The sequence below is a fragment of the Malaclemys terrapin genome, chromosome 7 (genome assembly GCF_027887155.1).
Source record: "Malaclemys terrapin pileata isolate rMalTer1 chromosome 7, rMalTer1.hap1, whole genome shotgun sequence".
Taxonomy (NCBI): domain Eukaryota; kingdom Metazoa; phylum Chordata; order Testudines; family Emydidae; genus Malaclemys; species Malaclemys terrapin.
The window spans coordinates 59,937,128-59,964,896 of record NC_071511.1 but is presented as its reverse complement, the minus strand read 5'-3'; the positions used below and the strand labels follow the sequence as shown (position 1 = coordinate 59,964,896).

Here is a 27,769-nt window from a genome sequence, read left to right as displayed (position 1 = left end):
CCACAACTGCACAGCACCCTGCACACCATACCCCCTGCCCAGCTCCCCCACTCACAGATCCCCTACTGTCCAGCACCCCCTTCACAGTCCCACCATCACAGCTGTACAGCGCCCCATATTCCTGAGAGAATTCTGCATCAAATTCTGTGCATAATATTTTAAAATTCTGATTTTTTTTTTTACGATAAATAAATGTAGAAGCTCCACCATGGCAGTGGGGAGCACAGGCCACTGTCTGCATGGAGGTGGGAGATCACCCTGCAGCCTCCCCAACCCCCAGTGAGGCTGAACCTGACCCTGACACAGAACAAAGGCCATGCCTGCCACAGAAACACCTGGGGCTCCGCCCCTTTTGCACCAGGCACACCAGATGTGGGCAGGGAGGCTCAGCCCGGCAGCAGGATCCAGGTGCGGAGGGACTTAGTGTGGGGGTATCCAGATGGGGGTAAGAGAGTTCTGTGGGGGGCAGTCTGGGTGCAGGCAGCTCAGTAGGGGATCAGGATGCACAGGGAGGTGCTAGGTCCAGGGGCAATGGGAGTCTGCAGGGGGGACCAACTGAAAGTGGTTGGAGCTCAGCGGGGGGGGGGGGAGAGTCTGGGTGCAGGGGAGGTGGGGTTCATTTGGGTGGGGGTCTAGGTGTAGGTGATTGGGTGTCTGGGGGGGGCTTATCGGGGTGGTACAGATGCAGAGGAGGTGGGGCTTGTCAGGGTGAGGGTTTGATGGGCCTGCTTAACAGGGGAGCCCCAGCTGCTGCCCAGGGGATCCGCATGCTGGGCCCCCATTTCCCCTACCCCAGGGATCGGCAACCTTTGGCCCGTGGCCCGCCAGGGTAAGCCCGGTTTGTTTACTTGCCGTGTCTGCAGGTTCGGCCGATCGCAGCTTCTACTGGCTGCGGTTCGCCGCTCCAAGGCAATGGGGGCTGCGAGAATCATAGAATAGAATCATAGAATATCAGGGTTGGAAGGGACCTCAGGAGGCCATCTAGTCCAACCCCCTGCTCAAAGCAGGACCAATTCCCAACTAAATCATCCCAGCCAGGGCTTTGTCAAGCCTGACCTTAAGAACCTCTAAGGAAGGAGATTCCACCACCTCCCTAGGTAACCCATTCCAGTGCTTCACCACCCTCCTAGTGAAAAAGTTTTTCCTAATATCCAACCTAAACCTCCCCAACTGCAACTTGAGACCATTACTCCTTGTTCTGTCATCAGGTACCACTGAGAACAGTCTAGATCCATCTCTTTGGAACCCCCTTTCAGGTATTTGAAAGCAGCAATCAAATCCCCCGCATTCTTCTCTTCTGCAGACTAAATAATCCCAGTTCCCTCAGCTTCTCCTCATAAGTCATGTGCTCCAGCCCCCTAATCATTTTTGTTGCCCTCCGCTGGACTCTTTCCAATTTTTCCACATCCTTCTTGTAGTGTGGGGCCCAAAACTGGACACAGTACTCCAGATGAGGCCTCACCAATGTCGAATAGAGCGGAATGATCACGTCCCTCGATCTGCTGGCAATGCCCCTACTTATACAGCCCAAAATGCCGTTAGCCTTCTTGGCAACACGGGCACACTGTTGACTCATATCCAGCTTCTCGTCCACTGTAACCCCTAGGTCCTTTTCTGCAGAACTGCTTCCTAGCAATTCGGTCCCTAGTCTGTAACAGTGCATGGGATTCTTCCGTCCTAAGTGCAGGACTCTGCACTTGTCCTTGTCCTTGTTGAACCTCATCAGGTTTCTTTTGTCCCAATCCTCTAATTTGTCTAGGTCCCTCTGTATCCTATCCCTACCCTCCAGCGTATCTACCACTCCTCCCAGTTTAGTGTCATCTGCAAACTTGCTGAGAGTGCAGTCCACACCATCCTCCAGATCATTAATGAAAATATGAACAGAACCGGCCCCGGGACTGACCCTTGGGGCACTCCACTTGAAACCGGCTGCCAACTAGACATGGAGCTGTTGATCACTACCCGTTGAACCCGACGATCTAGCCAGCTTTCTATCCACGTTATAGTCCATTCATCCAACCCATACTTCTTTAACTTGCTGGCAAGAATACTGTGGGAGACCGTATCAAAAGCTTTGCTAAAGTCAAGGAATAACAATACATCCACTGCTTTCCCCTCATCCACAGAGTCAGTTATCTCCTCATAGAAGGCAATTAGGTTAGTCAGGCATGACTTGCCCTTGGTTAATCCAAGCTGACTGTTCCTGATCACTTTCCTCTCCTCGGCCTGAGCCACTTCCTGCAGACCCCCATTGGCCTGGAGCGGCAAACTGCAGCCAGTGGGAGCCGCAATCAGCTGAACCTGCGGATGCGGCAGGTAAACAAACCGGCCCATCCCGCCAGGGGGCTTACCCTGGCGGGCCGCTTGCCAAAGGTTGCTGATCCCTGCCCTATCGCCTTCTCTTTCCCATCCCAGGTCCCTTCCCCACCACTCCATCTCCTCCCCATCCCACCCCCTTCCTTCCCTACTGCCTCTGTCCCCCTGCCCTGCCTGCCGCACCGTGGGCACTCACTGTTGTACAAAATGAAGGATGGCTCCCAGCACACAGAAGGGAGCTCAACCAGCACTAGGACCCAGAAGGTGGTGTCCAGCTGCAAAGTCCAGGGAGCTGAGCAGCACCTTCTTTTTTCAGCCGGGCTGCGCAGCTCTGCGTTCACAGAATAGGTATATTCCACCCCCTTCCCCAAGGCCCTGCCCCTGCCTATTCTCTGCCTCCTCTCCCCAGCGGCGAGCATGCTGTGGCTCTGCTCTTCCCCCTCCCTCCTGCCAGCAAACAGCTGATCGGCAAACAGCTGATCGGCGGCAGGGAGGAGGAGGATGGGACACAGCACGCTGTGAGAAGAGGTAGGGGAGGGGGAGCTTGGCTGCCCTACTGCAGCAGGAGCCTCAGTGCCAGCAGCACCAAGCTGGAGTGTGGGCCTGGCGCCATGGTAAATCCGCTACTGCTTCCAGTCCTCGTCCCTCTGAGAGCGAGGCATGCTGGGAGGGAGGAGCAAAGTGCTGACAGCCTGAGGGATCTGGAGGAATTCTGCCTTGTGTATGGAAGGGGGCCTTTCAGACAGTGTGCTCTATAGTTCCCCATACTGCTGCCCCCAAAGTGTAGATCCTGCCTGCAGCTGCTGACAACATGAGTATGGGGAGCTGCATTCCTGGTGGGCTCTCCAAGGCCCTTGCAGTGCTCAGACAGGCAGATATTCCCCTACGTACCCAGAGAACAAGTTTGAAGGGGGAAAGTGGCATTTTTCTCCTTTCCACATTTCCAGTTTTTAGCCAGGGCTGGAAATGGGAATGGCTCGAGGGAGGGGCTGTTCCCGCAGCATCCTCAGTCTCGTTAGAAGAAAGCTGTGCTAGAAGTCCCCCAGGGCTTTGAAGAGCATCCTAGCGTCTCGGTTCCTGTTCAAATTCCAGGCCCCGGGAGGTTTGCCCATTCTTCGTCTATGATGATGTAACCTGTACTGTAGCATTGATTAGAGCAAGGCCTTCAACGTGCAGCTGGGGCAGGAAAAGTGCTCCTGGGTCTTCACGCTGTGTTTGTGGAAAAGGGTCTCTGGCAGTGCTCGCTATGCACTGTGCAAGGCTGGGGCTAAGATGTTCTGTGCTGGTTCAGGCATTCTGTCTGTGTGCTGAATTCGCATCCCCTCTGGTCAATGGCCTCCCCATAACTGGCTAGACATCCTTTCCGTACGCTGCTAGGGACGGATCATCCCAGGCATGGGAAGGGCACAGGCAGAGGCGAACCCAGCAGATTCAGCACAGTTCCTCTGTGTGTGGAGAGGCAGAGTACAGAGAGTCCAGGCAGTGGGATTTTCCCCTAACTCCATGTACCAATCAGCACCACTCCTCGAAGGCCTCCGCAGCAGGTCTGCAGAGGAAAAAAATTGTGTTGTGGCCAGTCTGAGGAGATCTGAACTGAGACTACATAGGTCCAAAACCCACATGCAGCAGCTGTGGTAGCTGACTCTGGAGGTCTGCAGTTGTATGTCATGCCCTGCCCCTGGCTTGAGGAAGAGTGTTCCCTCTCCTCCAGCTCCCTGTGTAGTGTCCCTGTGCACAGCCCCTTTATCCAATCTGTGCACAGAAATCAGGATTTGGCCTTTTAGGTACTTGTTCTTATTAGTGCTGTGGAGAATTGCTGTGGCTGCTCAGTGCTGCTGTTGTTGGAACTCTGATGTCAGCTGCGCTATCAGAGAGTGCAGCTGAGCCTGTGGTCTTTATGAACAACATCAATGTTGTTCATAAAGACCACAGGCTCAGTTCAGTGGCCAAGGCACCCGGCCAGATTTATTGCTGATGAAGCACAGTGCTAGTGCGCTGGCTCCTTGGTTACAGGTACACTAACATGTGTTTCCCGTGACAATGGTGCCTGCTCAGTCAGCGCACCAGGACGCTGTCCCCTTGGTGAGTGCAAAGGTGCCCCTCCTATGACTTCTCCTTTTATACGCTGATACAAACAAGTTACTCATTACACTCCAGACATGATTAGTTACCACTCTTCTGCTTGTACCTGCTAGTTTGAACAAAACATCTTCAACCATTATCCTGTCATCCCATCCTTATCTTACGAGGGGCCAGTGGGTTCCTGTACCCAGGGCTGGCTTTAGGCCGATTCCCCCGATTCCCCGGAATCGGTCCCTGCGCCTAAGAGGGCCACGTGCCTTAGGCGCCTTTTTAATTTTTTAATTTTTTTACTCATCCAGTGGAGGTCCAGGTCTTCGGCGGCACTTTGGCGGCGGGGGAGAGGGGGGTCCCTCACTCGCTCCGGGTCTTCGGCGGCATTTTGGCGGCAGGGGGTCCTTCAGTGCTGCGGAAGACCCGGAACGAGTGAAGGACCCCCTGCCGCCAAAGTGCCGCCGAAGACCCGGACTGCTGTCGGGTATTCGAATCAGGCCCCGCAGTTCCTAAAGCCGGCCCTGTCTGTACCATCCCTTGGGAACTTGTTTACGTAGCTACTTGAGAACTCTGGGTGTCCTTGCACCATCCTCTGTGGTCAGGAATGTGCTTCCTTGGTTAGCCAATACCTGGTGTGTTGTTATTTTGCCAAGACTAGACCTGCTCTGGTTCACAGCCTTTGGTTTACACTGTTAGTTATGCCTAGGGCTCCAGCAAGGCCTGCAGTTCTTACAGAAGGTACCAAATCAGGAGAAACTTGTGGGGGGGTGTTTGTGCCCAAGGGGTTTGTTTTTTCAACTAAGTTATAGGTTACATGGTGTACACCCCTTGGGTGTAATTTACACCCATCACTGCAACTGAAAGCAAAGCGCCATTGAATCCAGGTGGCCATTGGAAGGCCAAATCCTGAGCTAGTATAAAAGGGTTAATGCATGTCCTAGAGCAGCGATTGTGGGCACTGAAGTGCTGCTGACTAATGACACAACTACCTTTGCTCCTTCAATTGTGAGCAGAGAGGGATGTGCTGCAACTTGGGGGCTGTGTATTACCTTACCAGGCTAACAGTATTTCCCCCCTGTGTAGGATGTCCTCAACTTGCTGAGAGGAGCTCCTCGACAAGTCACACTTCTTCTCTGCAGGCCTCCAAAAGGTCTTCTTCCAGAAATAGACCAGAGCGCACTGGTAAGACAAGCCTTCTTAGTACTGCACCTGGAAACGCTCACTGCAGCACTTGCTAGTGAGTCTCAAACAAGAAGGACACGGATTATTCCCCCCTCTGTCAGGCAGCTTTGTTCTTTTCCCTTTCTTTCTGTCTTGGGGTGGTCCTCTGAGAGAACTTTCCAGCCTCAGCCATTGACCAAAACCACCAGCTCTTCTTAACCACTGTTGTGCTTTAGAATATATTATATTTACAATCAGTAGCCAGCTTCCCCGCTTGCTTCTGGGGAAGGGACAGTAGCAGCAGCTCATCCTACCTACTTCTGCCTTCCTCCGGGCCCCCCACTCTCTGAGCAGCACTTCCTTCCTGTGTGCTTATATAGTGCTAGCTGCTGGGGACACTTCCACCCAGTGAGCCCCTCAGCTGTCTCTCCACTCAGATAACTGGCCTGCTTTGTCAACTGCCCACCTTCAAAGCTCAGTTAATATAAACGAGTGGGGATTTGAGTGGCAGGGTGCTGAGCCAGCTTGCGACTGAGCCCACCCTGGTACACTCTCCCAGCAACAAACCCTGCTCCCACAATTCAGCAGCAACTTTCTCAGTAGCCGGAGTAGTAAGAGGGGAGCAGATCTGCCCCGCTGGTGTTTCCAGTCTGATCTTCTTGTGGCACTGTAGCACTGAACCAGCCAAAGGGTGATTGCAGTGTTCTGGGGCAGAACTGTGGCATTCTAGCCTAAGCCAAACATTGCACTCATTCTAAGCAGCAGTTTTCTGGGTGCTAATCCGGAGCTTTAAGTAGACTGGACCATTATTGAGATTGGACTGAGATATTGAACCTTTGACATCTAGGCTGCCAGTTAAGTGAACTTCATGAAATGCCACCAGTCGTCTCAGTCCAGTTTCCTGTGTGCAATGTCCACCTCTCAGAAACCACTGTCATGACTAGTACTGATTAGCAGGGACAGCAGAAAGGCCAAAGTGTGAATGGGCTGAGGAGCCTGAACCTAATTTCCTTCTATGGTCATGTCCACACTAGAGAAATTTGGTGCACCAGACAAACTCCTCCTGCACTGTACCACATCTCATGTCCACACACAAGCCCTCCCTTAGTGCACATGCCTTAGACTTGATTCAGGCCAGGCTGACCACCCTGTGGTCCCCCATCATGCCAGTCTTCACTGCCACAGGGCCTGGGTGGATGGAGATCACTGTTAGAGTAGTCCCCATGGGACAAACAGATCCCCACACTACTGTGCTTCCGGGGCCTGTCTGCTCTTCTTTCTGCACTCTGCTGCACAGGGGTCAAATTGGCTGGAAGCCACTTACTGCTAACTGGAGATTGTCCACACACCAGAGGGCAGTGAAAGGGGGAGGAGAGTGGGGCCCAAAAATGTATCCTGCTGCTGCTCATACTGCACCTATTTGCTGAAGAGAACTTCCAGGCTAGTCTCCAGAGTGGGGAGTCGGGTACCTCACACTAGCAATACGTTCACTGGGGAAAAGTTTTTCCATATCCTTCCTTCCCTGGAGATTCAGATTTTTATAGTGTCTCTCAGAGCTGTTCTTCCACCACACCACCAGCACTGTGGTGTCCTGCAATGGAGAGCTGGTTGATATTGGCTCTGCTGTGTTCCTCTTGGCCTGTAATAGAGGAAGATGGTGAAGGAGTGATAGGAGAGGGAGGCAAAGCTAGATTAATCCCTCTCTCTGTTGTTTTGATAGACCCCAGTGCCTTCTCCGGTTAAGGAGTTTGGGACTGTGACACCAGCTACCCCAGAGCCCAGCGGTGGTGCAGATCATGCTGCTAGCGAGAGGGACAGTACTTCTCCAGAACTGGAAGACTATATGGATTCTGAAGCAGTGGCCTCTTGCAGTGACCCTCCTGAGGAGGAGAACTTGTCTCCTGAGGAGCAGGGCACGGAACCTTCCCAAGAGAAGCCACATGACAGGCCTGGAGCCCACAGTGAGCACTCCTACAAGCACCTCTGGAAATGGCGTTGGGAAGCCATTGCCTCTGAGACGTTCCTGTCTCTGGAGGAAGAGGTGATGCGGAACTGCTACTCACCATGTGAGAGTGGAAGCGCTAAAAGGTAAGAAGTGCAGAACTCCACCCTGTGCTGCTTCCACTGGCCCTTAGAATTTTGCACCCAAGTGAAGTGCTGGGGGTTAAACACAGGGTTCTGTGCTTTTAACTGCTGTGTTAATTAACCAACATTTCCCCTTACCAGCTATTCATGCCTGTCCCAGCCTGCTGTCTCCACCTTCTCCGGCCTCCTTTCTGGAACTGTGCAATAAGCTGCATTGTGAGAGAGTTGAATGAATAATGCATTATGGAAATAAACTGCATTGTCTAGCCAGGGCCTCATGCAGCTTCCATTGAACTCAGCGGAAGGACCCCTATTGACTTAACTGGGAATTAAAGTAATTGAGATCTAGTTTAAGGTTCCTGTGTACTACCAGAGTGGTAATAAAGGGCTACAGAGTAAATGAGAATCAGGCCTATGGTCTTTTCCAAGCCCTTCGTACTAAGTACAAAGGGAAGCTCACCAATATTAAAAGCATAAAGTGTTCATAAGACTCTATTTCCAGATTCTGTACAATTTTTAAAGAAAGGAATGGCTGTTAAAAGAACAGAGGAAAGAATACCAAGTTCATTCAGGTACCATTCTGCAATGTGAAATTCTCCAGCCGTCCTCCCCATCTCGAAAGAAATGGGAGAGGAGACGCCTTGAAATGAGTGCTCTGCTGCGGATGGTGGGGGAAGCTCTGGGACTGTAGCATAGGAGTGAGAGCTCTTCCAGAGGGCCATTTCTTCTGCAGATTTATGAGATATTTGCTTTAGGAGGTACTTGTGCCTATTCTCACATACAGCCAGTTGAGATCCTGGTGTGGCTGTCCAGATTCCCTTAGCAGCAATGACAGTACCAGAAATTCAGGGATTCTAGTATCCTTGCTCACGGTCAATTCAGTGGGTGGCTGCAATGCCCCACCACCTTTAGCTCACCCATTCCCCAAAAAACTCTCGTGCGTTTATGCATTCGAGCATTTATAGTGTGAAAACTCCAGCCAATTGGCATTTATTGCGTTGGAAGTTTTCCTGGCGGAAAATAGTTTAATCAAAAATGGAAGATTTTGCAGGAAAATGGCAATTCCAATGATGATTTTTAATTTTTTCCTGTGAAAAAAGTCTAATAGAAATTTTAGTTTGGTATCAACTTAAAAAGTGATTTTGTTTCAGCTTCTGGGTTTAAATAACCCTAAACAAAATTGACACTTTATGTCAAAATGTCCATTCAAAAGGGTGATTTTCATTTCATTTCAACTTCAGATAGCCTTCTGTTTAAAAAAACTGAACCAAATTGTCATTTTCATTTGAAATGGGATGAAAATTTTAATTTCCCATTGGTTCAAAACTTCCCCCTGGAGAAGAGACTTTTTATTCACAGGTTTCAGAGGGGTAGCCGTGTTAGTCTGTATCAGCAAAAACAACGAGGAGTCCTTGTGGCACCTTAAAGACTAACAAATTTATTTGGGCATAAGCTTTCATGGGCTAGAACCCACTTCATCAGATGGGTTGTAGCCCACGAAAGCTTATGCCCAAATAAATGTGTTAGTCTCTAAGGTGCCACAAGTATTCCTCATTGTTTTTTTATTCACAATTTCACATGGGAAAGAATTACATTTTTTGACCAATTCCAGTAAAAACTCCTGCAGAATCAGGATGATGTAACTTTGGTTATGTCTATGTAACTCATGCCTGCTTGGTGTGGCACTAATGAGTCTGCTATAGCTTTGGCTAAGTGCCACGTGGCTTTTAGCTCATGCAGTAGAGGCTCATGCATTAAGCTTCAGATATTCCAGGTTCAATTCTGCCTGCTGATGAGCAGGGTCTGTGGGCATTACATCTACACTTCAAACTGGGTGTAAATTCCAACTTGAGGAGACATACCTGTGCTAGTTCTGATCGAGCTGCCATGCTAGAAACAGAAGTGCAGCCACAGTAGTGTGCATTGCCCCAGGTACACTCCCATCTGAAACACTAGATACATATTATGGGCAGCTGGCCCCTCACGCTGCTACCCTCTATTTTTAGCGTGCTAGCTTGATGGGAGCTAACGTGGGTATGTCTCCTTGAGCTAGGAATTATACTTTCCAGCTCCAATGTAGACATGCCCAGAATTACCAAGGAAACTGCAGCTGTAGTGCTCATTATACACAGTCTATGCAGAATCCAGCCCATAGATTTCGGTAGAATTCTTGATTTATGCTGTTGTAAGGGAGAGCAGGGTCAGGATCTCGGTGTCTTCCCTGCTGCCAGAGAGATGGGCTAGAAGCAGCCTTTGCTTGCAATGGTATGAGCCATTACTTGGCTGATTGCCATGAGCATTTGTAGCTCTGCCAACTACCTTCCAGGCCCAGTGCCTCACTGTCATGTAACACAGCCTCTACCATATGCTTAATGGTTGAGATCTCTGTTAAACTTGTGACCTCCTCCTTCTCCCCAGGCCTTGTGTGCTGCCCTTCTTAAATATTTCATTAAATCATCGAGGTGCTCTTCCAGCACATGATAAATATCTGTCACCCTATCGAAGTACCTGAACTGACACACTGTCTGTTTCATTCTCCGTGTGGCAGTGTTATTTGAAATGGCTGGCTCCTCTCCCTTTCCTCTCTATAGTGACAAGCTAATAAAGTGCTATTGCTCTCTTCATTGAGCTGCATACACACCCCGCTCCTCCAAACTCTTCCTCATTCACATTAGCCACTTTTACTCTTACCAGGAAACCCACTGGAGCCAATGGGAACGGGTCTTCATTCCACAGGGGCATTCCACATAACAGCTGTTGGTACCATTTGATGGCTCACATGAGCTAAGAAGGGTTCTCTGTGTTTTTCAGTTTTCTGGCCAACCACAGATAGCAGCTTGAACAAATCTTAGCATTTAGGCCCTAGGGCATAATATAGGAAAGGATAGAGTGACTTACACTCCCTTTAATTGCATTTATTCACTTGCTTTTGAATGCCAGGCAACAATGCAATCTGTAATCAAAGAGATGGGGAGAATGTCGAAATATTAATAAAATGTCTATCCTCTGTGAAACAGGGTTCTTTGTAAATGACACATGTCGAAGCCCATTTTGAGATTGTTTTAAATGTTTTTTCATCATTTTTTTTTAATCAAAAAAGCACAACAGGGTCAAGAGCAGGCTTGTAATGGGAAGTTATTTATCACCTTAACTATAGAGAGATGACCGCCTCATCATAACGTACCTGTTGGTCCCATGAACAACTGTTGCCATGCAAAGAATTGTATGCGTTAGGCATTGCCTTTCAAATAAGAAGGTGGAGATGAAAACTGATGAGACATTGCTCATTTTTTTTTTAAATGGCAAATGAATGAATTTATAATGCTAGCAGAGTAACTGAAAATGTGGCCTGAGGGACAGAGCACTGGACTGCAACTCAGGAGAGCTAGGTGCTGTTCCCAGTTCTGCCAGTGGCCTGCTGGGTGACCTTGGGCAAGTCACATTGCTGCCATGTGCCTCAGTTTCCCCATACGTAAAATGGAGATAATGAAGCTACTCTCCTTGGTGTAGCACTTGGACATCGAGGGATGAAAAGTGCTAGATAAGAGCTAAGTTTTTTTTATTGACTCTTCCCAATTTTCCTCATTTTGTGACTAGTTCTAGTTTTTTTATTAAATTTTGTGGAAAATGCTTTGTGAAAAATATATCTGTGTTTTACAGACAAATTTTGAAGCCTGAAATGATTTGGGTAAGTGTACAAAATGCAGTACTTGTTCTCATGACTGATTGCTTGTATTGTGTAGCTATATACTTCCCGGAGGCCATGGAGAGCAGTTTAGTATTATAAGTATTTAGATAAGACAAAAGGGAGCTGATTTACCTACAGCAGAGGTTTCAGTGTCCTGCTGGTGAAGTATCTGGGGGGCAAGTCCTTCCTGCCCTGCAATCATACGGGTTTTTCTTTCTTTCCCAGCCCTGCCTTTGAGAGGAGTGATGATGACCTCGCCAGCACCTATTGCGTCCCTGACATTCTCTCCCCCACCCCTATTGATAAGGAGTATCTCACACTCAGCTCCACATCTCTGACCTCGCTCTCATGTGGCGGGAGCTCAGACACAGCCTCCACCACTATTGCCACCCCGCAGCCACGTGATCCTTTCTCGGCACCCTTCCCTGCTAGAGAACCGGGCAATAGTGACAACGAGTGGGAAGACTTTGAGGAACTAGAGGGAGAGGAGAAGGAAGAGGAATATACCAGGGTAAGTGATAACTATTGTAATAGCCCCATCGTAGGCTGTGACCCTTATTTTTATTACAGTCCAAAATACAGGGTCTGATCTGACCAGGTCCCAAACACTGAATCTGTGTATTGCTTGGTGCATTAAAGACCTGCGGCCAGGATCCCACCTGCTGTGAATCGGCGTAGCTACAACTGATGCTGATTTATCCCAGCTGAAGATCTGTCCCCTAATTTGTATCTAAAACATGAAGGAAGGAGGCAATAGAAAGAAAGGTGTTAAAACACATTGTGTGCTGCATTTGACAGGAAACGGAGGTGCTTGTCAGTGTGACAAGATCGGAGAACAATTGTTACGGATTCACAGTGGTTCCTAACAAACTGGACAACTGCCTGTATGTGGAGGAAATCCTGGCTGAGCCTGCCCTGTCTGATGGAAGACTGAGAAGAGGGGACCGACTCATTATGGTACAGAAATCCTTTGAATTAAAAAGGAGGAACAGACACTAGTAGACCAGTGTCTTCTTGCTTTGTAGCAGGAGTGTAAGACACCAGAAATGTTAATTAATTCACTATATTAAATGTAACAAGCTATATTAACATAATAGTTTTCTTTCTTTGATGTATAAACAAAGCCTAGTTTTTTGAAGATTCTTCCTCAGCTTGTTGTGTTAAGCCTTGTCTTCCTTGTTGCTGCTAGAGAACTCCTTGGAGGAGTAGAGAAGTGGAGCAGGAGGTTTTTCAGTCCTCAAACTGATGAGTGTTGGGAATGTTTGAATCTTTAACAAAGGCAGCTTTCCCTGCAAGTGTATGTCAGGTGTTTGAGTTTAATATGTTAACAAAAAGCAAAGAAAAAAATAACCCCAAAGAGTTTTAAACAGTCTGACCAGATTCTCCCTCCCGTCTGAATATCTGGGGTTTCCATACCTAGTTTCTTGATGTCATCCTGCTAGTTCTCCCATCTTCCATAAAGGCCTTCAACAAAAATAAGGTAGATAAGAGCTGATATTTCTAATGTAAAAAGACAGAGGAAGACATTAAAAAATGTCTTTCACACTTTCTTTATACATCATGAAGAAAAAAACAAGGCCAAAATGCATGGAAAGTCTATTTGAAAAGAGAATTTTATAGGAGTGAATGCTATAAAAAGTCAGTCAGACCAGAATGGAGACTGCCTGAAGCCCATATACCGAGCTTTGTAAAAGGAAGGAATGTGTGGTCAGTTAATAAAAGACCTAGGACATGGTTATAGCTGCTCTCTGTCTCTTAGGTGAACGGAGTTGATGTCACAGCATTCTCCTTTGATGAAACCCTGGCGTTGCTGTACAGCTCTTCTCCCGATTTGAGCCTGGTGGTTGGCCGGGTTAACGAGGACCCCCATGCCTCTGTTAGACCAGATGAGATTCCTGAAATCACCCTCACAAAAGGCGACAATGGACAACTGGGTATGTGGTGCGGAGACTGAAATTTGCCCCTTCTTTAGGCCAGGACGGTGCTAGTGGTAAGCTGCATGAGAACTGTCACAATCCTAGATTTGTGCATTGGTGGGTTAGCTTGCCAGCTTCCCAATGCCATTCTTCAGGCTGGCCCAGGTCTATAGATCGTTGTTATCACACAAGGAGCTGAACACTGCTGCTCCTGAAGTCGGGGCAAAACACCTGTTGTGGCAGTAAGATCTGGCTTTAGATATATTTTCTGGGACATCTCTGCAATATCAGATTTTGGGATATCAGGGGCTTAGTCCAGATGCCTAGATGTTGGCATCTACCGTCAGCTGAGATATATAAAGCAACATTAGACCAAAAAAACAAGCGTGTGTTTGAGAAGAAGAGTGGTCTGGTGGTTAGGATGCTAGCCTGGGTCTTTGGTTCAATTCTCTGCTCTGCCCCAGACTTCCTGTGTGACTATGAGTGAGTCACTTCATCTCTCTGTGTCTTAGTTTCCTCATCTGTGCAATGGGGATAATAATCCTGCCTCACAAAAGTGCTGAGGTTAAATCAATTAAAGAGTGGTGCTGAGATAACGAGAGCCGTATAAGTACCTTGGCTAGTCTGATTTCAATAACTATCCAATAGAAAGTGCTACACTCCAGTAGTTGGGTGCGGGTAGGCCCTTCATTGTTTTGTTCTTACCTTTCTCTCAGTAACATGTCCCTGTGCTTCACTGCCCCAGCCTGTGCTCTAACATCTAGTCCAGCTGGTGCAGGATTGTTCCCCACAGGATATTATCCAGTGGTTTGTCCAGCCAAGCGTCAGTGGAGCCAAGTCTCCTGTGGGAGACTGTTCCACTGTCCTAGTCTCACGCTAAGGAACGTTCAGAAACCACTGTGACACAATACACTTATCTGTATCCTTCCAGGCTTGAAGTTAACAGGAGGAGCCGGGAGCAAATTGCAGGGTATCTACGTGCTTGAGATCGTGCCAGGCTCTCCCGCCAGTATAGAAGGCAGCTTGCAGCCACGGGATCAGATTGTCTACATCTGCGGGCTATGGACGGAGGGCCTCAGCCTGGACGATGCAGTGCAAGTGTGTGAGGCTGCCAGCCACAATGTCTGCATCAGGGCAACAAGGTAAATCTGACTCTGTGATGCTTTAATGAGACTTCCATGGGTTAGTGCAGCGTGGAGTGCCCCATCTCCCTCTCTTTTCTCTTCCTCTTAGTCTGTTGCTGCTCCTCTCTCCCCTTTTCCACTGCTCTGTGGTGTGAGTGGGAGAGGTCAGTCTTGCTCTCAGTAAGTCATATTGCTGTGTTGACATCTAATACCAGAGCGGTAGCTGTGTTAATCTGTATCCACAAAAACAACAAGGAGTCCAGTGGCACCTTAAAGACTAACAGATTTATTTGAGCATAAGCTTTCGTGGGTAAAAAACCCACTTCTTCAGATGTGTTAGCATCTGTTATGTTCATGACATACACACAGAGAAGTTAGTGTGTTTTGGTTTTTTGCTTTCTGGAAGTAAGAAATGTAACACCACTTTATATTTTAGATTCTAGCACCCTAACGCATCACAACCAAACCAGAGTGAGACAAAGCAGGCTGCTCCCTAAGGCAGGCAGGCACAATTCAACCCACCCTACTCTAGGCTGGCTCTTTGCAGACTTCCCAAAGAGAATCCAGTTCACACAACTTCCCTCAGAGCCCCTAGCCTGCAAGCAGGACCCTTACAATTTAAAGTAACAGCATGTAATTTTAACACAGTTTTTCCAACACACAGTAGCATCTGAAAAAGAGAAGCTTGTAATCTCAATCTGAAAAGCTTCATCTCAGTCCTTTGCCATTACAGACCACATTCATGGCTGGAATCATAGAGGGTGAATTGAGAGGAAGGAGTTGGTTACAAAATGTAGGACCTGACTTGGGCTGCCCAAATGTGCCTGGGGTCAGTCTTTCAGAACATGGGAGGTCTCCACAGTGTAGGCCTTAGTTCAGACTCCTGAGGGAGGGGGAATCTCCAATTTAGATGTCATTGTTTTACAGTATCAGAGGGGTAGCCATGTTAATCTGGATCTGTAAAAAGCAACAGAGAGTTCTTCTTCGAGTGATTGTTCACGTCCATTACACATTAGGTGTACGCGCCGCGTGCACGGACGTCGGAAACTTTTTCCCTTAGCGGCTCCCGTCGGGCCGGCGGGGCCCCCTCCTTCTCACCAGAGCGGCGCCCCGCTCCAGGGTATATATATCCCTGCCGACCCGACCCCTCCAGTTCCTTCTTACTGTCCGTGGCGGCGTTGGAACAACTCTGCCTCTCGTCTGAGAGTGTCCCTTAGCAATAGTCATTAGTGTTATCTAGCAGTTATCAGTTAGTTTGTAGTAGTGTTGAGCCAGTAGTTAACAGCTCATTAGGGTACTTAAAGTTCCTGCCGGGGTTGTTTGTTCAGCCCCGGCACCGGCCCTGGGCGGCGGGGTATGCCACACGCCCAAGGCTTCAAGGCTTGTGCCACGTGCCGCAGGCCTATGCCATTGAGCGACCCCCACGCTTCGTGTCTCCATTGCCTGGGGGAGGCTCACCAGAAAGAGCGCTGCAAGATCTGCAAGGCCTTTAAGCCCAGAACTAAAAAAGAGAGGGACTTTCGCCTTAAGCAGCTGCTCATGGAGACGGCGTTACAGCCCTCCACTTCGACGGCACCGTCTGCCTCCGTGCGGCGCGCCCCGGCATCGGTGCGGGAACCGGCACCGGCGGGTCACCCGAAGCCCGCGGCACCGACCCAGCGGGGAAATACACGACGCCGATCGTCTTCGCCGGCGAAAGCGAAGGGCCAACCTAAGGCCCGAGGATGCTCCCCACACAAGAGGGTGGCACCGGTAAAGACCTCGAGTGCCCCTAAGGCCGATACGGCCCCAACACGGACCCCGGTAGTGGCTCCGGCGCCGAAAGGCCCGTCGAGCCCCGGGATGGGCGCGTCGAGCGAGGATGAAGGGCTGGAGGAGCTCGTGGAACAGCCCTCCACTCCGGACACGTTTGAGGCAGCTAAGGACCTCATTGCTTTGTCCGTTGAGGCCCCGGCACGCGCTGAGGGCGCCCCGCCGATGCTGCCGCGCAGAGGCAAGCCGGCGATGGTGCGCCCATCACGGTCGCCATCTCGGCACCGCTCCAGGAACCGGTCCCGGTCGAGCTCCGCCTCGGTGGACTCCCGGTTGCCCTCGGCGCAGGAAGCACCGCAGCAGTCGGGCTTCAGCAAGCGGTCGGCACCAACTCAGCAACCGAGCACGAGTCGGCACCGCGAAGCGTCGGCGGTTCGTTACCCAAGGCCGACCAGCCGTAGCCGTTCCCGGTCCCACGATCACCGGTACCGTTCCAGGTCCAGGTCGGCGAGGCGCTATTCCAGGTCCTGGTCGCAGAGGCGCTACTCCCCAAAACCGGACCGGCACCATCCTACGGCTCCACCGTGGCCTTCCAGGTCACCGTCCGTGGTCTCGGGGACTGACTCAGACCGGTACGGCGGGTATGCCCAGAGATCACAGGCCAGCAGGGACTACGGTCAGTCCCAATGGGGCCAACCGAGCCAATGGCCATTCTGGACACCCTGGGCCTACCACCAGCAAGGGCCCCCATCGAGGGCCTCGAGATCCGGGCCATCCGGGTACCGATCCTGCTCCCCGCGGCACCGTCCACCATCGTATAGGGAGGCAACGGTCTCTAGACCACCGGAGCGGGAAGGAGTGGACTCGGTACCGAGTACGGTGCCGTCCCAATCCCACGCTGCGGGTCAGGCCGCAGAGGAACAATTGGCTGATGCCGGATTACAGGACAATGAGGATGGGCAGAAAGCCCCGACCTCTTCCTCCTCGCCAGACGAGGCGGTAGCGGGCACACTGGTGTACGGCCCTCCCCCAATTGACCATCGGGCACACCAAGACCTGCTTCGCCGGGTAGCCCTCAATCTGGGCCTGCAAGCGGAGGAGACTGTAGAGCAGGACGACCCCATGGTCGATATCCTGAGCCCAGAGGGCCCCTCCAGAGTCGCTCTCCCGATTATACGGACAGTACAGTCCAACTATAAGACGGTGTGGCAAACACCGGCCTCCAGTATGCCAACTGCAAAAGGGCGTGGAGAGGAAATACTTCGCCCCATCTAGAGGGTTTGACTTCCTCTTTCTACATCCGTCCCCCTGTTCGCTGGTGGTCTCGGCGGTCAACGAAAAGGAGCGGCATGGCCAGCAAGCTCCTGCCCCCAAGGGCAAGGAAGCTAAGAGATTGGACTTATTCAGGAGGAAAGTCTATTCATCGGGGGGCCTTCAACTGAGGATCGCCAATCAGCAGGCGATTCTAAACAGGCACAATTTTAACTCTTGGGCATCAGTTGCCAAGTTTAAGGACTCCCTCCCACCTGACGCGCATCAGGAGTTCACGGCCCTGGTGGATGAGGGAATGGCAGTGGCCAAGACCTCATTACAGGCCGCACTAGACTCAGCCGACGCTGCGGCTAGAACAATTGCGTCGGGAGTCGTGATGAGGCGTTCGGCGTGGTTGCAGGCTTCAGGTCTCCCGCCAGAGGTGCAGACCACGCTGCAGGACCTCCCGTTTGAAGGTTCGGGCTTTTTTTCCGACCAGACGGACGCCAGGCTACATAGCCTTAAGGACTCACGAGCGACCCTTAAGTCGTTGGGTATGCACACCCTGCTAACGCAGCGTAAACCTTTTAAGCCCCAGCCACCGCAAAGGCAATACCACCCTCGCCCCCGACACGAGCCGTACCGCCGTCGAGGCAGGGATAACAGGCGGAGACGTAACAATACGCCTAACCAGGGCCAGAGTCACGGCCAGGGCAAACCACAGCCAGGGAATAAACCAGGCTTTTGAAGCTACGCCCGAGGACAGCGTACCATATTCCATACCGGATCCTCCTCTGTTTTTCAAGGACCTCCTGTCCCATTTCTACCGGGCATGGTCGCGCATAACATCGGACCAATGGGTCCTGCGCACAGTGAAGGCGGGCTATACCCTCCAGTTTTCCTCGCCCCCTCCCTGCCATCCCCCTTCCCCGTCCCTCTTCAGGGACCCTTCTCACGAGCAACTTCTCACGCAGGAGGTTCAGACCCTTCTCGCTGCTGGAGCAGTAGAAGAGGTCCCAACAGACCTGAGGGGAAAAGGATTCTACTCCAGATACTTCCTGATCCCCAAGGCAAAAGGAGGCCTCCGTCCTATTTTGGACCTGCGCGATCTAAACAAGTTTCTGATCAAAGCTCGATTCCGTATGGTCTCCCTGGGAACTATTATCCCATCCCTGGATCCGGGGGATTGGTATGCTGCCCTCGATATGAAAGATGCCTATTTTTACATCGCAATCAATCCGGCCCACAGGCGATTCCTGCGCTTCGTTGTCGACCAGCGCCATTTCCAATTTACGGTCCTGCCCTTCGGCCTGGCGTCAGCACCACGAGTGTTCACGAAATGCATGTCCGTGGTAGCAGCCTTCCTTCGAAAGAGAAGGATGCGTGTGTTTCCGTACCTGGACGATTGGCTACTCGCGGGCAGGTCGGAGGCCGAGGTCCGATCTCACGTGACGCTGGCCTTGCAGACGTTCGACAAGCTCGGCCTCCTGGTCAATGTGCCCAAGTCCACGTTAGTCCCCACACAGAGGCTGGACTTCATAGGTGCAACCCTGGACTCGGTAACCGCGCAAGCGAGCCTACCAGAGGCACGGTTCATGTCAATTCACAGAGCCGTAAGCTCGGTCCAAAAGTTCCCCACGACAACGGCAAGGTGTTGCATGCAGCTCCTGGGGCATATGGCAGCTTGCACACACATGGTCAGACATGCCCGCCTGAGGCTCCGGCCTTTACAGTTGTGGTTCACCCACCCGCATCGCCCCAACAGAGACCCATTGGATCAAGTAGTCACGATCCCAAACCAGGTGCTCGGCTCGCTACGCTGGTGGCTCGATCGCCAACAGGTATGCAAAGGGATCCCCTTCGCTGCCCCACAGCCCACTCTGACGTTGGTAACAGATGCATCGGACCTGGGTTGGGGGGCGCACCTGGGGGAACTGTGGACCCAAGGGCTGTGGTCCAGAGAAGACAAGCTGCTTCACATCAATCTGAAGGAGCTAAGAGCGGTTCGCCTCGCCTGTCAGACCTTCCGCGCCACCTTAAAAGGTCACAGCGTGGCAGTCCTGACGGACAACACTACCGCCATGTTCTATATAAACAAGCATGGCGGGTCACGGTCTTCTCCCCTCTGTCACGAGGCACTCCAATTATGGAACTTCTGTATAGCCCATGCGATACACCTCATCGCGACGTATCTTCCGGGGATTCAAAACGGCTTAGCAGACCGCCTCAGTCGATCCTACCGAATGCACGAATGGACGTTGAGGCGAGATGTCCTGCATTCGATCTTCCGGAGGTGGGGCTTTCCCCGGGTGGATCTATTCACCACCAGGGACAACAGCCAATGCCCTCAGATCTGCTCGTTCCAGAACCTCAGCCGGGGATCATTAGCAGATGCTTTCATGATCCCATGGGGAGGGAGCCTGAGATATGCCTTCCCTCCGTTCCCACTCATACACAAGGTTCTCCTCAAGACCCGCAGGGACAGGGCGACGATCATACTTATCGCCCCGGCCTGGCCACGCCAGCATTGGTTCACGTCCCTGCTGGAACTGTCCATAGCCGATCCAATCACCCTCCCCCTCCATCGCGAAATAGTCACGCAAGACAAAGGTCGCCTACTCCACCCGAACCTGTCTTCGCTACATCTCACGGCATGGTATCTCTCTGGCTGAATGATGCAGAACACAGGTGCTCTCACCAAGTCCAGCAAATCCTCCTTAATAGTAGGAAGCCCTCTACAAGAGCGACCTACCTGGCAAAATGGAAAAGGTTCTCCCACTGGTGTGAGCCTCAACGCATACAGCCTTTACAAGCCTCAGTTCCGTCGATCCTGGACTACCTACTGCACCTCAAGAATCAAGGGCTTGCGCCCGCCTCAATTAAAGTTCACTTAGCCGCTATCTCGGCCTTCCATCCGGGAGAGTTGGGAGTGTCAGTGTTCTCCAACCCCACAGTGGCCCGATTCCTCAAGGGGCTGGAACGGGGTTTCCCTACTCGCGCCCACCTGTCCCGGCGTGGAGTCTGAACCTAGTCCTAACAAGACTCATGAGTCCCCCCTTTGAGCCACTTGCTCCCTCACGCACCTCTCGTGGAAGGTGGCGTTTCTCGTGGCCATCACATCGGCCAGAAGGGTATCGGAATGGAGAGCCCTCTCTTCGGAACCACCCTATACAGTGTTCCATAAGGATAAGGTGCAACTGAGGCCGCACCCCAAATTCCTCCCAAAGGTGGTATCACAGTTTCACATGGGGCAGGACATTTGCCTACCGGTGCTTTTTCCTAAACCCCATACGGACCCTCACCACCGCAGCCTACATACCCTGGATGTCCGAAGGGCGTTGGCATTTTACCTGGAACGGACCAGGCCGTTCCGCAGAACACCTCAGCTGTTCATTGCTATTGCGGAACGTATGAAAGGCTTGCCTATCTCGACACAGCGCTTGTCGGCATGGATTGTGCATTGTATACGCACTTGTTATGAGCTCGCCAATGTTCCGGCCCCGGAGATCCGGGCCCACTCGACTAGAGCCCAAGCGTCCTCAACGGCCTTCTTGGCGCAGGTCCCTATCCAGGAGATCTGTAAGGCAGCCACCTGGTCGTCCGTACATACGTTCACAGCCCACTACGCGATCCATCATCAGACCAGAGAGGACGCGATGGTCGGTCGGGCTGTGCTACAGTCAGTTGTACCTTGACTCCTACCCACCTCCAATGGTAAGCTTGGGAATCACCTAATGTGTAATGGACATGAACAATCACTCGAAGAAGAAAGAACGGTTACTTACCTTCTGTAACTGTTGTTCTTCGAGATGTGTTGTTCACGTCCATTACACTTCCCACCCTCCTTCCCCTCTGTCGGAGTCTCCGGCAAGAAGGAACCGGAGGGGTCAGGTTGGCCGGGATATATATACCCTGGAGCGGGGCGCCGCTCTGGCGGGAAGGAGGGGGCCCTGCCGGCCCGACGGGACCGCTAAGGGAAAAAGTTTCCGACGTCCGTGCACGCGGCGCGCGTACACCTAATGTGTAATGGACGTGAACAACACATCTCGAAGAACAACAGTTACAGAAGGTAAGTAACCGTTCTTTCTGTGGCACCTTTAAGACTAACAGATGTATTGGAGCATAAGCTTTCGTGGGTGAATACCCACTTCGTCAGACACGTGTGTTTTACAGGTAATTTCACTGAGCTAGTTATTACTAGAGGGCCAAGTTCTGAAGACAGTGGGGTTGCAAGAGGGTATAAAGGAGGATTTGATTCTAAATTACTTTAAATATTAAAATAATTGCTGGTGAATCATTTACTAAGGAAAATGTTTCTAGTCCAGGTGGCAGAATTCATTCTAGACTATGGTTAGTGCAGAGAGACCCTCATTTTCAGAGTCCTTCCTCCAGGGGCTTAAGAAATAATATTACTGGTGGAAGCACCTCACTCACCCCAGCCTGTTGCCCCGTATTTGATTAACAAGTACCAATGTGAACTCTCAGATTGTAGGTGGATCATCCTAGGTGACTCGAGTTCAAGTTCCTCCCAGCCAACTGGCTGGCCATCCAATTATTCCTTGGTTGTGACCTTCAGGCCAATTATCTTAATACAAACTTCTCCTTAGTACTTTAAATGTGCTTTGGGAAATGTAGTAAGCTGCATGGAACTTAGAGGGAGGAGCACAGCTTGCAGGAGGGAAAGATTTGGAGGAGGTATAGGGACTGGGGCATCGGCAGTCAGGCCTAATGGTTAGAATCAGGAGCCTGGAACCAAATCCAATTGCCAAGCCAGGGGTCAAAGCTGGAGTCAGCGTAGGGATAGGAAAAGGGACCTAGATCAAGGCAGGAAAGCCAGAACTGGGAACTGATGGGGTCTGGGATAAGGAGGACAGGGATAGGCAGGAAGGCAAGTAGGCAAGATCTGTAGTAACAGCCAGCCAAGGAGTCTTCTAGTTGCTCAGACAACTGCCTTTGCCTCTTTCTGGTTTAAGTAGGGCTTCCCAGCCAATCAGTGAAGCTGGATGTCTCCCCCAATCAAGAGTTTCATGCAAGCTACAGCCTTGCTGGCCCCCTTCTCCAGTTGTTCAGGTGAGCTGCTAGATGGCAGCTGTGGTCTGAGCACTTCCTGTGGGCCTGGATTCAAGGCCTATGATTGCTCACAGGAGGCATCAGGAAGCCAGTCTATGTGCACATGGCTGGCATGCCTGCTGCAGTTGCAGCACTTCTGTAAATAGTTCTCATAATAAAGATCCAGTTTATTATTAGAAACATGGAGTCCTTGCTTATTATTACCCAGCAGGCAGTGCATGAGAGAGGTGGTATGGGTGTTTTCTAACAAAGATGGCTGTGATGTGAGGAAGGTGGTGGTAAAGGTAACAAGGAGCCATGGACAAACCAGTCTTCTCCTAGGTGGAGCAGATAGCCATCACTTCATTTTCAGCCCTCACCCATTGTCAAGCCATCACTTTCTAATGCAACTTAATTGGTGTGGATGAGAATGTCAGTCTGTCCTGTGGAGCAGTGTCATGTCGTTACGCTGAATGCATGGCAGAACAATTCGCTGGCAAACATTTATAGTAGCTATGGATCCAACCAGAAAAATTTAATCTGGATTTGGATTCAAGCTTTCCCAGTGTTCCAGTTCAGATCTGTCTGATAGAACTGGCCCCAGTCATCAAGTTCAGACTGAGACCCAAACTCCCAGGAATGTTTGTTGTTTCAGTTTGGGTCTATTTCTTATCAGGAGAAGTGGTCATTTTTTCTGATCTAGTAGCAGATTAACTGTAATTTGTAGTTCACGTTTCTCTCCTGGGTTACCCATCTATTAGGAGGTAGTAATTTACTTTTCTCTTAGCAAAAGATTACTGCAGAGATAGGCATTGGAGGGATTTTGCCTGGTAGGGGAGAAAAGTGGATTAGGAGCTGGATGGGTTATTCCAGTGATACTCAGACTGAGGCTGGGGAGCCACAAGTGGCTCTTTAAAGTCTCCCCTGTGGCTCTTTGCAGCATATGATATTAAAACACTGTGTGATTTCATTGTTAACCAATCAGGATCCTTTTTCTATGATCACATGTTTCCTTACTCATGAAGAGCTGTTGAATCTATAGTACTATAGTAAATGAACCAATGAATTCACATAACTGTGGCTCTTTTGGGTAATGTTGATTGCTAATCTGGCCCCGGAAACACTGAGGTTTGAGTATCACTGGCCTGTTCCCATCTGTTCAATCAACAGAATAAAATGATGGTGTGTAGGATGCACCTTCTTCCTTGGTGTTTGCTCTTAGCATCATCGTTGGACTCTGAAGCATCTTACAGATGCAGTAAATGGGACCCGAGAGGAATTTCTCCTCTGCTCCTGCTCTTAGCAGGTGCAAACCAAACTCAGTGACCCCAACCATCTATAATTACTGCCTTCTTTTCTTAAAGGTGAAGTGAAATGCTTAAAAACAAAGAAAATAGTACAAGAGTCTCTACAGAATTGGTTTCTATTTGAGATCAACAAGTGGGATCAGGGTCTAACTACCCTGAGAGTCATGGGTTGTTCAGGCCCATCTAAAAATAAAAAGCATTTACTCCTTTGTATACTTGCCAAGACCTGACTTTACAGCTCTGTGGTTTCCCATGCTGCAGCTGGACTAGGGACGTAACCAGGGCAGGGTGAGAGGGGAAGCTGCCCTGGGTGCAAAGCTGCAAGGGCGGAAATTTGGGGTGGGGGGGATATGGGGTCATTTGCTCTCCCAGATTTCTCCCTTTTATTTGGCACTGAAATTTTCAAACTGTGGCACATGCCCCTCTCATCAGGCCTTGATTGCACTTTGAATTTATTTTGGTCCCTGATTCAATGAAGCCCTGCACAGGCTATAGCAGGGGTCTCAAACTCAATTTACCTTAGGGCCAGGGCCAGTCCTCAAATCCTCCTAGCGGGCCAATAATGTCACTGAAGATGGTGTTCAGAAAAGAAAACGTTTATATTGTATTTTTTATTTCGAATTTCTTAGAAATAATAAAACTGTCATACAACTTTATACAATTCTTCGTCTGCCAGAGAGTTTTTAGTGTTTGCCAGACACCAGGCAACACTTCAGTTCTGTCAGTTTGTTGATGTTTGGCCTCAGTGACTGAGCTGATGAAACCTTCAGGATTGCAGCAAGGTGTGCATCAGATAGCTGTGTTTGGCATTTTGACTTGTTTATATTCATTGTGGAAAAAGGTGATGCTGCCTCCATGGCTGACTGTGCCCGGCAACTAATGATGCTGCCTCCATGGCTGACTCTGCCCGGCGACTAGTGATGGTATCTCTGTCCCTCTCCCCCAGCCAATGGGAGCTGCGGGGGACGGCGCCTACAGCAGCCATTGCCGGCAGCTTGTCTGCATGCATCTCTCCTCTGTGGGCCATAGTGTAGGGTTACCATACATCCGGATTTTCCTGGACATGTCCGGCTTTTTGGGCCTCAAATCCCCGTCCAGGGGGAAATCCCAAAAAGCCGAACATGTCTGGGAAAATAGGGAGGGGCTGGCGGTGCTGGGCCGGGGGCCGGTGCTGGGCCGGGGGTGCTCAGCCAGGGGCTGGCCCGGGGCCTGGCGGTGCGGGGCCAGGCGCCGGGGGTGCTGGCCCGGGGCCGGGGCCAGCAGTGCTAGCCCGGGGGCCAGGGCCAGGCTGGGGCCAGCGGTGCTGGGCCGGGGGCTGGGGCCGGCGGTGCTGGCCTGGGGGTGCTTGGCCGGGGGCTGGCCTGGGGCCGGCACCCCAGGGCCTGAGCCGAGCCAGGCTGGAGACGCTGGGGCTGGGGCCGGCCGCCGGAGGGAGCCGCTCGGTTGCGGAGGCCAGACTGGGCCGCGCCTCCTCCCCCCACAGCTTACCTGCTGCCTGCTTCAGGCTTCCCGCGAATCAAATGTTCGCGGGAAGCAGGGGAGGGGGCGGAGTTGGGGCGAGGACTTTGGGGAAGGGGTGGAGTTGGGGCGTGGGCGGGGCCGGGGCCCCATGGAGTGTCCTCTTTTTGGACACTCAAAATATGGTAACCCTACCATAGTGGACAGGTTCTCGGGCCGCAGATGGTCCATGGGCCAGGACTTTGAGACCCCTAGGCTATAGCATGATACCCCGAAACAACTCCTGGATATCTCAGGTGGAAAATCGAATAATATAAATACACCAAAAAGAGTTACCTTGCTTAAAGAACTGACTAGTGAGTCTGTTGCAGTATGCCCAATAGGATTTCCATGAAGCTTGAATAATTTATTATTATCCACTATTTGTTTTATAGTAGCACTTAAAGGCCCCAACTGAGATGCACATTCACGTAGGTAGACACACCCCCTGTTCTTAGGAGCCTTCAATGTAAATGGACAAGCCAAACAAAGGGTAAATGAAATGAAGGGATATTATCCACATGTTACAGATGAGGAACTGAGGTTGGATTCAACCAAATGCACTGTGGATGTCCCTACATTGGGACAGACAATATATAACAGGTGCTTTCTTTCTCAAAAATATATGATTAAGGAGTACTGATGTTGGGTAAATATGGAATAAGAATCTATACATTCATTAAAGGTAAGTTCTTTATAAAACATGATTTTAAAAATAACAATAATGGAAGTACAGATGTAAAAAATATTACTAAACTATATGCCTTTTAAACATATAGTACTCATACTTGCATTATAAAGTCTGGAATTCTTAGCATTCAGAACATTTTCTTTTTTTTTGGCAGAAATGGCAATCCAGTGGTTCCCACAGAGCAGCAGAATAGTAAGTAATGCTAGTTATATTTTTATTTATGGGTTCACAATACAGGCCTGAATGTGGGAATCATAGACTCATAGAAATGTAGGGCTGGAGGGGACCTCAAGAGATTATCATGTTCAGTCCTCTGGACTGAGGCAGGACCAAGTACCTAGACCATCCCTGACAGGTGTTTGTCCAACCTGTTCTTAGAAACCTCCAGTGATGAGGATTCCACAACATCCCTTGGAAGCCTGTTCCAGAACTTAACTGCCCTTAGAGTTAGAAAGTTTTTCCTAATATCTAACCTAAATCTGCCCTGCTGCAGATTAAGCCCATTACTTCTGTTCCTAACTTTAGTGGACATGGAGAACAATTGATCACCATCCTCTTTAGAACAGCCCTTAACATGTTTGAAGATTGTTATCAAGTCACCCCTCAGTCGTCTTTTCTCAAGACTAAACATGCCCAGTTTTGTAACCTTTCCAAGTAAATTAGGTTTTCTAAACCTTTTATTATCTTTGTTGCTTCTCTCTGGACTCTCTCCAATTTGTCCACATCTTTCCTCAAATTAGGCACCCCAAACTGGACACAGTTACAATTTTGTAATTGTGCATTTGATTTTTCCTTCCTAAGTTCAGTACTTTGCACTTGTCTTTATTGATTTGCATCTTGTTGATTTCAGATCAATTCTCTTAATTTCTGAAGGTGGTTTTACATTCTTATCCTGTCCTCCAAAGTGTTTGGAGCCATTCCCAGCTTGGTATCATCTGCAGACTTTATAAGTAGACCTTCCACTCCATTATCCAAGTCATTAATGAAACTATTGAAAAGTACCGGACCCAAAACAGACCCCTGTGGGACCTCTTTATATACGCACTCCTAGTTTGCCAGCAAATCACTGGTAATTACTTTTTGATTATGGTATTTTAGCCAGTTTTGCACCCACCTTATAGTAATTTCTTCTAGACCATATTTCCATAGTTTCCTTATGAGACTGTCATGCGGGACTCTGTCAAAAGCCTTAATAAAATCAAGATATAGCATCTCTACAGCTTCTCCCCATCCACTAAGCCTGTAACCCTATCAAAGAAAGAAATTAGGTTAGTTTGCCATGATTTGTTCTTGATAAATCTGTGCTGGCTATTTCTTCTAATCCTATTGTCCTCTAGGTGCTTACAAATTGATTGTTTAATCATTTGTTTCAGTATCTTTCCAGGTATCGAGGTTAGGCTGATGGGTTTATAACTCCCTGGGTCCTCTCTGTTCCTGTTTTTAAAGATAGGTACTATGTTTGCCCTTCTCCAGTCTTCTGGCACCTCACTCATCCTCCATGAGTTCTCAAAGATAATTGCTAATGGTTCTGAGATTGCTTCAGCTGGTTCCTTATGTACCCTACGATGAATTTCATCAGGCCCTGCCGACTTGAATACATTTAACTTATCTAAATATTCTTGAAATTGTTCTTTTCCTGTTTGGCTTGCATTCTTTCCCCCTCATTGTTAAATTAATTGTGTTGAGTGTCTGATCGCCATTAATCTTTTTAGTGAAGACTGACGCAAAATCAGCATTAAAAACCTTGATGTCATCAGTTATTATCTCTCCTTACCCACTAAGTAGAGGACCTACAATTTCCTTCCTCTTCTCTTGCTCCTAATGTATTTAAGGAACCTCTTCTAATTACCTTTTACGTC

The 27,769-nt window shown here is 49.9% G+C and overlaps 1 protein-coding gene across 2 annotated transcripts in view; it reads left to right on the top strand.

Moving 5' to 3' along the window:
• The window catches only part of FRMPD2 (FERM and PDZ domain containing 2), a 132,082-nt gene that overhangs the window by 53,603 nt on the left and 50,710 nt on the right, over nucleotides 1-27,769 (top strand). Inside the window, exons 1-8 of one of the 2 annotated variants that reach the window (XM_054033321.1) lie at nucleotides 2,237-2,316; nucleotides 5,473-5,571; nucleotides 7,271-7,638; nucleotides 11,549-11,834; nucleotides 12,122-12,280; nucleotides 13,083-13,257; nucleotides 14,171-14,381; nucleotides 26,065-26,102. In XM_054033321.1, the coding sequence (XP_053889296.1) occupies nucleotides 2,308-2,316; nucleotides 5,473-5,571; nucleotides 7,271-7,638; nucleotides 11,549-11,834; nucleotides 12,122-12,280; nucleotides 13,083-13,257; nucleotides 14,171-14,381; nucleotides 26,065-26,102 (1,345 nt within the window). In that variant the 5' untranslated portion in view covers nucleotides 2,237-2,307. Of the gene's footprint in view, nucleotides 1-2,236; nucleotides 2,317-5,472; nucleotides 5,572-7,270; nucleotides 7,639-11,548; nucleotides 11,835-12,121; nucleotides 12,281-13,082; nucleotides 13,258-14,170; nucleotides 14,382-26,064; nucleotides 26,103-27,769 lie in introns of those variants that run through there. The other variant, XM_054033323.1, reaches the window with a different exon arrangement.